Source organism: Gorilla gorilla, chromosome 11 (genome assembly GCF_029281585.2).
Source record: "Gorilla gorilla gorilla isolate KB3781 chromosome 11, NHGRI_mGorGor1-v2.1_pri, whole genome shotgun sequence".
NCBI lineage: Eukaryota > Metazoa > Chordata > Mammalia > Primates > Hominidae > Gorilla > Gorilla gorilla.
The window spans coordinates 92,636,171-92,650,588 of NC_073235.2; the positions used below are offsets into that span (position 1 = coordinate 92,636,171).

General features: G+C 36.7%; 1 protein-coding gene across 16 annotated transcripts in view; it reads left to right on the plus strand.

The window, feature by feature from the left end:
* Positions 1-12,595, plus strand: part of C11H2orf88 (chromosome 11 C2orf88 homolog) — a 323,752-nt gene extending 311,157 nt beyond the window's left edge. For all 16 annotated transcript variants that reach the window (XM_055379250.2, XM_063695393.1, XM_063695392.1 and 13 more), the window contains one exon: positions 11,787-12,595. In XM_055379250.2, coding sequence (XP_055235225.1) covers positions 11,951-12,238 — 288 coding nt within the window. In that variant the 5' untranslated portion in view covers positions 11,787-11,950 and the 3' untranslated portion in view covers positions 12,239-12,595. The remainder of the gene's footprint in view (positions 1-11,786) is intronic.
* Positions 12,596-14,418: the final 1,823 nt, after the last annotated feature.

Here is a 14,418-nt window from a genome sequence, read left to right on the forward strand (position 1 = left end):
AGGCGATGGACTGAGACCCTGGCTCTAGGACAAAAAAGGTGGGTAGCTGCAGTAAATCACATTTTTTCTTTGACGGACCCAACAGAAGGCCCAGTTGTTGCTAGATCTCTTCCTGAGGATAGTGTCAGGGCTCATTCTATATTTTTAGTGCTTTGAGGCTTCAAATAACATTGAAACACGTAAAGGGGCTTTCTTTTCCTCATGTATGACTGTCATGTGTATATATGTGTCTGTGCATTGTCATTTGAGGGGTAGGGGACAGAGGGAGAGGGAGTGGTGGGTGGAAGGGCACTGTTAGATTTTAATACTTATAGCCTGAATAAATTATATTCTCTTTCTCCTTTTGATTTTGTTAATTTTGGAAGCACTTACATTCTATGGGCACAGGTTCTAAACACATAGTAGACACTCAATATAGACTGGTTGGATGGTTAAGGGATGTTCTGATAGTTCTTTTGTGTATCTTGAGAACTAGGGTATAAAAGATTGATTTAAATATTTTTGAGAAACTGTGTTTTTTAAACAAACATTTTATATTTCTGTAATTAGCCAGTTAAAATGACAAGAAGGCCAAAACACTTCCTGGTTGATATGCAGCATTTAATGTATCAATCACACCTTCAACTGATGACCATAGTCACTTCCCAACCTGACAAATGAATAACAGACTAAAAATTAATTCAGGACAGCTGATCACACCTGCTATCTTAAGGCTAATCATAGCTGCCTAACCACTGACTTGCATTAATGGCTAACATTGTTGAAACTTTATTTCCTCCTTATGAATCAACCATCTTATTAGGAGTGATTGAAATTATACGAAGTTTGTTCTTCATTGGTGTGCAGGCTTATACTGTAATTGCCTTTTAAGTATTTAAAGTACTGTATTGTAACTGCCTTTTAAGTATTTAAAAGTATTTAAACAGCTGCTACTATGAACAGTAGATGCTTCACATGAACTTTTTTTTCCCTCTTGGCTCTTACTTTAAGGATGATGCTTTTTTATTCATGATAAATCTTGAGGCTTCTGTGGGATGGAAACTATAGCATGAAAATCTGATTAACAAATATGTGGGGGCAGTTTACTAATCCATTCAATTAGGGCAGCTGCACCTTCTCAGCATGCCATGAGCAATTCCATTAGATAGCTAGTTACTGGACCAGATGATTACCTAATTACATGAATATATCAGTGTCATTTTTCCCAACACAGGACTTGAAGGCCAGATTTGAGAACTAGTCCTGGGGTAGTAGTACCCAGAGACCTGTTTGGGAGACTGAGAAGGTCTGGGCCATCACGCTCTTGCTGATAGCCCAGAGATCAGGTCAAGGACAGGGGCAATGAGAAGAAAGAAACAGAGACCCTGGGAAGGAGCTATCTCAGTCGTTACCGGCAAGAATTAACTTCAAAGATGGGACAGAGGTTCTATAAGTTCAAGAAAGGGAGAAAGTTAACACTTAAAAACATAGGCTGGATTGGATAAAGTACTGTTGGAGCACTTTTATTCCAAGAAGAAGCTGGAATTCAGAGTGACAGCTCCATTCTTATTTGCCATGTGAACTCTGGGTCAGCAAGTGGAAGAGCCAGACCTATCTGCCTGTTTCATCTATTAGATGGGAAGAGATGATAAACATAACATAAATTAGTAAGCAGATGTGGTAAGTAACTGAAGAACAGTTGTTTTCTATCCTTAATAGATACGGCTAAACCAGCTGAAGGTTAACAACATATTTTAATATCTAGGTATTTTTGGGGTCCTATACTCTAGAAATATGTGCAAATTAAAGTGTGGTGGGGATGAAGTATTACTAATCTATTTCCTTGGATAAGGTTATATATCCCTCTCTCTACCCTCCTTAGCTACAAGTTCAGGAACAACACAATAAAGGACAAAAGACTCTCACATCCAATTTCAAATTGGTTTCTCATTTATTGCCATCATTCTAAATCAAAGCACTCTACCTGTTCCCAAAGGAAGTGACTGACAGATAAAGCCCTTGAACTGGCAACTGGAAGAACTAGAAGTAGGCTTTTGCTCTTCGGTAGGCCCAGAAGATTATGACCACTGAGTTGGGCTGGTTTCAGGCCAATGTAGAAAGGAAGCAGCAGGCCTCACACTGGAGTCCTCCAGCACAGGGAGCTGGTCCGCTCTGGATGCTGCCCATAGGCAATCTTTTTCAGATAAAATACATCAGTCCCCTGGATTTAGGTGCCCCAGAATGTTCTCAAAAACTGTTCTTATATTAAAGTAAAAATTACAGTGAAATACAGTAAACAGATGTTAAAGGTACAATCTAACATGTTTTAACATATACCTCATGTAACTAACATGCCAATTAAGATATAGAATTTTTTAATAGCCTAGAAAGTTATTTCAGGGCCTCTTCCAAACAGTCCTTACTTCTTCCCACCCAAAGGGAATCACTACTATGATTTCTATTCATAGGGTCACTATTGTCCAATCTTGAAATTCATATAAATATGATCCATCTTTTTTATCTGGCTCAACATGTCTGAGATTCATCCATGTGGTTTGACATACCAATAGTTCATCCTTTTTTAATTGTCAAGTTATATTCCATTTTAAGGATATCCCTAATTTGTTTATCCATTTGATTTGCCTACTGATGGACATTTGGGTTGTTTCCAGCTTTGACTATTGTGAATAAAGAAGCTATGGATATTGGTATACAGATTTTTAAAATACCTATGTTTCCATTTGTCTTAGATAAATATCTAGAGATGAAATGGCTGGTTCACAGGGTAAGTGCGTGGTTAACTTTTTAAGAAACAGCCAAGGAATTCTTTAAAATGGTTGTACCATTTTACATTCCTTCCAGCAATATATGCGTTGCATGTCCTCACCAACACTAAGCACTGGGGTTTTTTAAATTTTAGCAATCTTAGTGTGGGTAATTATATTGTGGTTTTAAAAAATAACTTTTTAAGATTTTTAACATACAGTAAAGCTGACTTCATTTTGGTGAACAAGTCTATGAATTTTAACGCATGTTTAGATTTGTTACAGCCACCACCACAATTGGGATAAAGAATAGTTACATCACTCCAAAAAAGGTCCCTCCTGCTGCCCTTTTGGTCACAGTCTACCCCCAACCTCCTGTCAACCACTAATCTATCATCTGTCCCTATAGTTTTGCCTTTATCCAGAATGTCATATAAATAAGTAACCTTTTGAGACTAGCTTGTTCAATCAGCATGCCTTTGAGTCATCCATATTGGTGTACATTAACATCTTTGTTGTCAACTTTTGGCAATTATAAAGCTGTGTGACAGACATTTGCATACAATTTTTTGTCTTTATTTTTTTGAGATGGTGTCTCACTCTGTCACCCAGGCTGGAGTGCAGTTGCGTGATCTCAGCTCACTGCAACCTCTGTTCTGCCTCCTGGATTCAGGTGATTCTCATGCCTCAGCCTCCCAAGTAGCTGGGACTACAGGTGTGCACCACTATGCCCTGCTAACTTTCTTGTATTTTCAGTAGAGACAGAGTTTTGCCATGTTGGCCAGGCTGGTCTCAAACTCCTGACCTCAGGTGATCCACCCACCAAGGCCTCCCAAAATACTGGGATTACAGGCATGCACCACCGTCCCCAGCCAGCATACAATTTTTTATGTGAACACAAATTTTCATGTATCTAGGGTAAATTTCTAGGAGTGGGATTGCTGGGTCTTCTACATGGTTATTCCAACTTTGTGAGAAACTGCCAAACTTTTCCAGAGGCCATGTCATTTTGCATTCCCACCAGCAATGTATGAGAGTGCAGTTGCTCTGTATACGCACCAGCACTTGGTATTATTTTTACCCATTCTAACAGCTACATAGTGGTTTCTTATCATGGCTGTAATTTGCATTTCCCTAATGGCTAATGATATTGAGCATCTTTCATGTACTTATATTTGCTATCTATAGGTGGTACCAAGTGAACTGCCTAAATCTTTCAAATCTTGTTTTCTAAACTGGGTTGTTGTCTTGCTATTGAGTTTTGATACTTATATATTCTGGATTCATTTATTGGCTAGATGATGACTTGCAAATATTTTTTATATTTGCTGGGTTTTTTTCAATCTTTTAACTGTGTTTTTTTTTTCCAGAGCAAATCTTTTTCATTTTGATTCAGTCTAGTTTACCAGTTTTTTTCTTTCATGGTTCCTGCTTTTGGTATCACATCTAAGAACTCTTTTCCTAACCCAAGATCGCAAATATTTTGTCTTCTTGTTTTATAGTTTTACATTTTACATTTAAAACTATGATCCCTTTTGAGTTAATTTTTCTATAAAGTATAAGGTATATTTTGGTGGGGGGAGAGTATATGAATGTCCAATTGTTCCAATCCCATTTGTTGAAAAGATTATCCTTTTTGCATTCATTGTTTTTGGACATGTCAAGTATCAATTTACCAAGTATCAATTTACCATATTTTTGTGGGTGTATCTCTGGACTTGTTTCTGTTTCATAGGTTTGTGGCTAGCCTTTTGTCAATATAGCACTAATTACTGTAGCTTTATAGTCATTCTTAACATTAGATAATAGGAGTACTCCAAATTACTGTTCTTTCTCAAAATTGTTTTGGCCATTCTAGTTTGTGTTTCCGTGTATATATATATATATATATATATATATATATATATATATATCTATATATATAAAACAAATCTGCTGGGATTTTGACTGGACTTTTAGAATCCATTTGTCAATGTCTACAGAAAAGCCTGCTGGAATTTTGCCGAATATACACGTTAATTTGGGGAGGACTAAGAATATTGTCTTTCAGATCATGAACAGCGTTTATCTATTTAGGTTCTTTACTTTTTCTCAGTAACATTTTGTATTTTTCACGTACAACGTACACAATACAAAATGCAGTTTTCCTTCATATGCTTTGTTAAATTTATCCGTAAGTGTTCATGTTTTTGATGCTATTGCAAATGGCATTAATTTCATCTTCTGCTAAGTTTGTAGAAATTACTTTTTATATGTCACTTTTATATGTTAAGACCTTGCTACAATTATTCCAGTAAATATTTTTTGGGGGGGGCCATATAATCTTTAAAATTTTCTCTATACAATTTTGTCATCTGCAAATAATGGCAGTTTTCTCCTTCTCTCAATCTTTATGCTTTGTATGTCTTCCCTTCCTCATACTCAGTGGGACTTCCAGTAAAATATCAAACAGAAATCATGAGAATGACTATTGCTGCCTTGCTCCTGTCATAGGGAAAAAGTGTTGTCTTTCACCACTAACATTACTTTTGAGGAAGGCCTTCCTATTAATACTTTGCTGGGATTTTAAAAATAAAAAATTGTATTTTATCAAAATTTTTTTTCTGTTTCTACTGAGGTGATCATCTGATTTTTTTATGTTAATATAGTGAATTATATTTATTGTCTTTGGAATATCCTTGAATTTCTGGTATAAATCCACTCAGTCATCATGTTTTATCCATTTTACACGTTAGATTCAATTTGCCAACTTCTGGGTCTATGTTCATGAGGGATATTGGCCTGTGGAGTTTTGTCTTCTTGGTAATACTGGCCTCATATAGAATAATTCGGGAAATCTTTCTTTCCTCTTTCTCTCTTTTCTGAAGAGTTTGGATAAGACTGGTATTACTTCCTCGTAATGGACTTGGTAAGAGTTCTCTAGTGTAGCCATTAGGGCCTGGAGGTTTCTTTTTGGAAAGATTTACAATTTCTTTAATTGATGTAGGGCTATCATTTTTTTCTTGTGCCAATTTTGGTAATTTGATATTGGCATAAAATTGTTTATATTATTCCTGTTTGCCTTTTAAATGTATATAGATGTCATAATGCCCATTACACATCTTAATGTGACTTTTCTTGATCAGTCTGTATAGAGATGTATCTATTAGATCTTTTTAAAGAACCAGCATTCATTCTGTTGTCTCTATCGTATGCTTCCCTGATTTCTGTTCTTACCTATTTCTGTCTACTTATTTTGGGTTTAATTTGCTTTTCTTTTTTTAGCTTAAGGTGAAAGCTTATATCACTGATTTAAACTTTTCTTCTTTTCTATTATAAGCATTTAAGTATATAAATTTCCTTCTAAGCTCTAACTAATGCATTTCAAAATTTTGATGTTTTGGCTTTCGTTTAGTTGAAAATGTATTTTCATTTCTCCTGTGATTTTCTTCTTTGTCCCATGGGTTATTTAGAAATATGTTTAGTTTCCAAATATATGAGGCTTTTCTGGATATTTTACTCTGGGGTGGTTAGAAATTGTACTGTGTAATGTTTTAAGCCTTTGAAATCTGCTGAGACTACCAATAGTCTATCTTGGTGAATGTTCCATATGCACTTGATAAGAATATGTAATAGTTGTTGGGTGTAGTGTTCTGTGAATATCAACTCAAGTTGGAGCATAATGTTGTTCAGAACACGTATTTTTTCTTTGACTATTCTAGTAATGTTTTAAGTCTCCAGCTATGCTTGTGGGTTTGTCAGTTTTAAGTTGTGTATCTTTTATAGATAGCATATAGTGGGTGTATTTTTAAAAAAAATAATAGACTGTTTTTCAGAGCAGTTTTAAGTTAACAGAAAAATGGAGCAGGAAGTAGTGTTCCCACGTATCCTGTGTACACACACACACACGCACACACACACACACAGAGCATCTCCCACTAGACACATCGCAATCACCTGAAATCCACGTTATTTTAGGGTTCATTCCTGGTGTTGTACAACCTATGGTTTTTGACAAATGACAGAAATCCATTATTAGTATCATATAGAATAGTTTCATTGCCTTAAAAATTGTCTGTTCCACCTATTCATCTCAGCCTCTTCCATAACCCTTGGCAACCACTGGTCTTTTTACTGTCTCCGGAGTCTTGCCATTTCTAGAATGTCATATAGTTGTAATCATACAGCATGTACCCCTTTCAGATTGGCTTAACTTAGTAATAAGTATTTGAGGTTCCTCCTTTTCTTCCCATGGCTGGATTATTATTTTTTGAGGTGGGGTCTTGCTCAGTCACCCAGGCTGGAGTGCAGTGGTGCAATCAATCTTAACTTACCACAACCTTCAATTCCAACTCCTTGGCCCAAGCGACCTCGGCTTCCTGAGTAGTTAAAACTGTAGGTGTGCACCATCATGCCTGGCTAATTTTTTTCATATTTAATTTTTTTGTAGAGACGGGGTCTTGCTATGTTGCCTAGGCTGGTCTTGAACTCCTGGGCTCAAATGATACTTGCCTCAGCCTCCCAAAGTGCTGGGATTGTAGGCGTGACTATGCCCAGCCTAATTCATTTATTTTTAATGCTGAATATATTCCATTGTTTAGATGTGCCACAGTTTACCCATTCACCAAGAAGGACATCTTGCTTGCTTCTAAGTTTTCAAAGTTATGAATAAAGCTGCTACAGACATCCATATGCAGATTTTTGCATGGATTTAAGCATTCAACTTATTGGGTAAATACCAAGAAGCAGAACTGCTGGATCATACACAGTAAGAATGTTTCATTTTGTAAGAAACTGCCAGACTGTCCTCCCAAGGTAACCGTACCATTTTGCATTCTCACCAACAGTGAATGAGAGTTCTGTTGCTTTTGCCATTATCTCACTGTTTAAATTTACAATTCCTGAATGACATGATGTTGAACACTTTTCCACACGTTTATGTGCCATCTATATGTAAGAAGACTTCCGTGAGGTGTCTGTCCAGATCTTTTGCCCATTTTTCAATTAGCTTGTTCATATTTGTATTGTTGACTTTTAAAAGTTCTTTGTATACTTTAGATAACAATCTTTTATCAAATATGCTTTTGCAGTATTTTCTCCCAGTCTGTGGCTTGTCTTCTCATTTTCTTGACCATGTCTTAAACAGAGCAGTTTTGTAGTGAAGTCCAACTTATCAATTATTTCTTTAACACATCATGCCTTTGGCACTGAATCTAAAAGGTTGTTGCCAAACCCAAGGTTATCTAGATTGTCTCCTATGTTATCTTCTAGGAGTCCTATTTTATATTTAGGTCTATGATCCATTTCAAATTAATTTTGTGAAGGGTTTAAGAACTGTGTCCAGCTTTTTTTTTTTTTTTTTTGGCATACGGATGATTTGGTTGTTCCAGCACTCGTTGAAAAGACTATATATGTGTGGTTTGGATTTTTAAACTAGTCTGATCATCTCTGCCTTTCAATTGTTATTTTTAGTCCATTTTCTTTCAGGTAATTTTTCACATGGAAGGCTTTTTCATATGTTGGTTTTCTAATTGTCCCTCCCCAACCCCCAATGTTCTTCCTTTCCTGTCTTCTTCTGGGTTAAACGTGTCTAATTCTTTCCTCATAAGTCATACTTGCATTATCTCTTTAGTGGCTGCTCTATGTTTTAAATCTTTTCCCTCCATTTTTCAGATTGGACACATCTATAGATTTATGTTCAAGTTCACTAATCCTATCTTTTCCAACATTCAGTAGTCCACACAATGAATTTTTCATTTCACATCTTGGACATTTTAGTTACTGATTTTCCATTTTTATTTTACAATTTCCATTTCTCTGAGATTCTTTTTTTGTTCACTAGTTTCTCCTTTATTTTCTTGGTTATACTTAAATAGCTACTTTAAAGTTCTATTATTAATTTCTATTAAGAAATGCTGGGTCTTTTTTTTTTTTTCCTTGATTATGGGTCAGATTTTCCTGCTTCTTTGTATGGCTAGTAATTTTTTAATTGAATGGTAGGCATTGTGAATAATACCTTGTAAGGCATCTGGCTTATGTTATCTTCCTTTAAATGGTATTGTTGTTTTATTTCTTGTTAAAGGGGATTATTTCTGTTTGAACTTAGTCAAATGTGGTCCATAGGCTGGCTGCCTATTTTTGTAAAGGAAGCTTTATTGGATATAGCCATGCCCATTTGTTTAATATTAATATATTATCTGGCTTCTTTTGTGCTATAATAGCAGAGCTGAGTAGTGGTAACATAGACCCTATGTGTCTTAGTCCATTCAGGATGGTATAACAAAATACCAGAGACTAGTATGGAGTATTTATAAGACTGGGTGTTTATCAATCAATCACACAGATTTATTTCTCACGGTTCTGGAGGCTGGGAAGTCCAAGTTTAAGGCATGAGCATATATGGTGTCTTGTGAAGGCCTGCTTTGTGGTTTACAGCTTTTCACTGTGGCCTCACATGTCAGTAGGGGCAAAGGAACTCTCTGGGGTCTCTTTCATGAGAGCACTAATACTCTAATATCATCACCCAAAGGCCCCACCTCCAAATACTATCACGTTGGGTATTAGGTTTCAATATATGAATTTGGAGAAGCCACAAACATCCTAGCTCACAAGCCTAAGTCACAGCCCTTTAAGAAAACACTTGCCAAACCTTGTTTAGGGTATACTACTGATTCCTAAGGTGTCGCGTTTCTTGAGTAGTAACTAAATACGAAAGTGTTCAATGAGATTGCTCCACTCAGGCTGCAATTCCAAGGATTCTAAGTACTGTATAACTTCTGGTGTCACTGTTCAACTCTTAAGTCCTAGAGGAAGTAATCGTTTGCTAACACTTTGCAGATCCTTATCCTGGACATGCACATCCCAGTACCCTTGACAAGTCTCATGCAGATTTCTGCCTCTCTTCCCAATCTTGAACTCTATCTTATAAATTCCAGCTGTTTTAGTAACCCTAACCTCTGTTCCATCAGAGTTGCCACTCTCTGACTCTCCTGGGGCTCAACTCCCATGGTAATGCTGGGAGATACCCCCAGGTAGAATCCCACAATGACCATCTGTGGGATTTAACATCTTGTGTTTTTCTTCTCTCAGGGATCACAATCCAGTGTTGCTTGTTGCTCTATGCCTGAAAATAATGGCAACATATATTTTGTCTGGTTTTAAAACTGGTTTTGGCAAATGCACAAATCTGGCACTACTTTGTTAGGGTAAGAAAAAAACAAAAGGTCTTAAAAAACAGAATATTCTGATGGTTCCACTGATGGTTCCACTCACAGCCTTTTATTTATCTGACACTCATTGAGTTCTCTAAGTAATTTTTTTCAGGTTAACTGTGTCCAATTCCCTTAACCATCCCTCACAGTAAAAAATAGACACTATGAAAAATCATAACATGCTGATGATTAACAACCAAGACAGTCCCCATCTTCAGTTCAGGCTAGTAAACAAGACAGACACCACACATAACTTGTTTCCCTTTTAAAATTAACATCTCTGAAGTATGCAGCGTGAAGCAGGGCATACAGGGGCATACGGAACTAAAGGTAATTAAAAGCAGAAGACTGCCTTTCCTTTCTTACCCTCATATCACTCTTATTAGGGGTAGGAACAGATGTAGTATTATGAGAAACTGGGTAGAATTTATAGAATAATATATGGTGGTAGACCTGGCAAACATCACCTCCTCTGGACATCTTTAATTACAAACTATTAAAAAATGAATTAGATGCACGCAAGCTTTTGCCTTAAGATCAGTGGTTTCAGGCCAGGCACAGTGGCTCATGCCAGTAATCCAAGCACTTTGGGAGGCTGAGGTGGGCAGATCACTTGACCCCGGGAGTTCAAGACCAGCCTGGGCAAAATGGCAAAACCCTGTCTCTACAAAAACTTAGCTAGGCGTGGTGGCTTGTGCCTGCAGGCCAGCTACTCAGTAGGCTGAGGTGGAAGGATCACTTGAACCCAGGAGGTCCAGGCTACAGTGAGCCATGATTGCATCCTTTACTCCAGCCTGAGTTAACAGAGTTAAGACCCTGTCTCAAAAAAAAAAAAAAAAAAGTGTTTTCAGAAACAGATTTTATGAATTTTTGGAGCTATGTTTAGTCCCAAAACTAAGATACAATCAGGGACCATTAATCTCATTCATAGAGATTACCTGTGCTTCTTACACTTAGTCCTCTTTAAAATGAAGCTGTCTTGTATTGTTTTAGTTATCCTTAAGTCCTTTAAGAGAAGTTCATTCTGTGATAACACACACTTGGGAGGCTTAGAAGGCACATCACAAGCATTGTCATCTATTTATTGACCAAACATCAAACAAGGGTAGGAATGAGACATTTAGGAGGAAAAACCTTTAACCTTAATCTGAGCTTCTGTACAATTTCACAGGGAACAGTCAATAGGTGGCTTTGCTATATGTAACCTATATTGTTTAGAAGTGGCACTAGAGTAAAGCAAACATTGTTTACTACTCTTTGAGTTGTAAATATGTGACCAGGGGATAAACCCAGACTCTAACAGTAGTCCAAGATCTGTAGGTTCATGAGGTTTGGGGAGGAACAAATTTTGATGTGCTTGTTTTGCTTGACAGTATAGATCAGGACTCAGCAAACATTTTTTGTAAAGGGTCAGATAGTACATATTTTAAGCTTTGTGGGCCACATGGTCTGTCACAGTTATTCAGTTCTGCTGTTGTAGTATGAATGCAGCCATGGACACATGTAAACACATGAGCATGGCTGTACAAAAATAGGTAGCTGGAATTTGGCCCAATGGTTTGCTAACCCTTGGTATAGATAAATCTAAGCTAGCAAAAATTGAATTGTTTTCAGTTTTATAAAATATGCAAGATCTTGAAAAAAATGTTTTCCTATTTTGCAAGTTGCCATTTTTATTGAGTGATTATCTTTTCATTTTTATTGAGTGATTTTTTTTCTGATAAGATAAAGCTGTTTTTACCTCAGATTTCTTCCATGTGACCAAAGTGATGAAAGGATTTTTACATGCCACTCAATCATACACTATTTTGCATTCTGTAACTTCAAAATGAAACCTACCTTCTCTTGACAGGTAAACACTACACGTGAACAGTGGTGAAAGGGAACATTGATTACTGAAGTGCCCTGGAGAGGGAAAGCACTGGTCAACATCACATGGACAAATTTCATTGTTTTCTAAAGATGGCCTGGAAGTAGTCTTTGCCACTGCTTCCTCCACAAACAGCTCTTCATAACATGGGCTGCATGAAATCAAAGCAAACTTTCCCATTTCCTACCATATATGAAGGTGAGAAGCAGCATGAGAGTGAAGAACCCTTTATGCCAGAAGAGAGATGTCTACCTAGGATGCCTTCTCCAGTTAATGTCAAAGAGGAAGTGAAGGAACCTCCAGGGACCAATATTGTGATCTTGGAATATGCACACCGCCTGTCTCAGGATATCTTGTGTGATGCCTTGCAGCAATGGGCATGCAATAACATCAAGTACCATGACATTCCATACATTGAGAGTGAGGGGCCTTGAGGCTGTAGGATGACAACACTTTGACTGTGGAGGTGCTAGTTTGAATAAATGTGACAAAAGCAAAAACTGGTGTGAAAAAGTACAAATAACTATCTGGATTTAAAAATGTGTCTACGATAATGTCACTAGTGTAAGAACAACTAGGATGAAATGCATTTTAAGTACTTCTATGTTAAATTTTAAGTACTTCTATGTTAACAGCAATTTCTCTCTGTTTAGTCTTAGATTTTAGTCATCTGAAGGGCTGAACAGAGGTCCTGTGACACCCAATAATCAGCTGAATGTCACAGCACTTCTTCCTAAGTAATGGCATCACCAAAGAAAATGCTAAGGAATAAAAACTGCCCCAAATTCCAATGGTTGAAGTTTGTCCTTTAAAATAACAATTTTTGTTAATTTATACCCAAAAAAGTCCAGATATGAAAAGGGCTTTTCTAAAATTTCTTGGCACGGGAATGGCACTCAAGTCATAGTGATTAACAGTAAGTCTTGTTTGTCAAGGATCTCTACTTCTTGACACAAATGAACCCTGTCTTTAATAAGATATTTATTTTTGTAGATGATGAGAAGTGTAACTACCACCTTGGACCTCAGGGCCCTAACTAATTACAGCTGTTACTGGACGACTCAGACTTTGTGCCTAAAGCCATCTTAGAGATAACAGTTTATAGAAGCCATGACATTAGTGTTTATTGCATTGAATTAAGCCCAGTGATATAACTATACAAGAAAACAAGTATGCGTACCTTTTATAAAGAGCAATCCAATAAATCTTAAAAATAACAGAAAGTCTGCAAGGTAGAAAGTTTCAGTTTTAATTGTGTATTAAGCTTTACTGTCTCAGAGGTACAGAGGGCTGGAATATGGGCATTTATTTCCAGTTTTTTCTTGACTAGTAAGGCGGTCGCCATTAAAATAGACCAGATAATGCATGAAGATTTACAGTTGTATTGCAAAACGGAAAAGATAAAACTGTCCTTTGAGGAGAGTACTCCTTTTCTGGGTTTTTGTTATTTTTTAGTGGTAACACAAGCCTATAGGGCATTTATAGCCACCTATTATACTGTTTCCATAAGCCTGGCTACACCTTTTAGGGAAGCTATTTTTTCTTTTTTACTGTCACAGCACATACACACACACCTTTTTGTTTTAAAGGATTAAGTACTGTTTGAAGATCAGTGGTAACAGAAAATTTGGGAGGGAGAACAAGAAATTAAGACATGACTTGTTGGAAAATTAAGACTTCAGTTTCTAGAATTATCTTTTCATCAAGATTTGGTAGACATTGAGTTTAAATGGAAAGGAAATTATTTAAGCCTGTGTATGTTAGATCCACAATACACCATTGGTATTGAAATATAAAGGTTAAAAAAAAGGCTTATGACCTCTTTAATGAGATAAATATGTATTTGTCTTGTAAGCAGGCAGAAAATCTACCTCTAATTTTAACACTAATACTTTGAAACCCACAATCAAATAGAGTGAATTCTCCAAGTTACATAAGCAAGGAAAACATTATTTGAAATATGCCATATTTTAGTTGCCTTTGGACACCTCATCATTCAACTCTAATTTTACCGAGTCCCGGGATTTGTACTGTCCCATTGTACTTGCAATCTACAATTTATATAATAGAAAAACAACCAAACCCATTCATACAAGGATCTGAAGTTATAAGGTTAAGGGCAGAAAGTTTCCCATAAGTATAAAACATTTCCAGGTCATGAAGAGTAGTTTAGGTTGAGTGACAAAAGCCTAGGTGTGGTTGTTTTTCATTCATTTTGCATCTCACACCAAGACATTTTTGCCGCAAGGTCATCTGCTGCTTAAAATGTACAATTAGGTATATAAAATAAGTACAATGGTGAAAACACAAAGCCAGGTAAAGCAGCATGCCCCACTAAATTTTTCAGTATACATAGGGACAGACAAGTGAGTTTTGGTTGTATCTAAATATTTTAATTTCAGGTTCCTTCTGTGCCCTGGGCCACTATTTCCCAGGGGTGTTACAGAGATGCCTGCCAGATCCATATCAACTAGAAGTCTGATCTCTGTTGCTGCCCTTCCTCAGCAACTATGGCAGTATAGTTTTATCACCAAGCACCATTCCCTTGTCCCTGAATCACATTTTAATAGAGTACAATATCTTGTGTACAATATTTCTGAAACACTTATGTCTG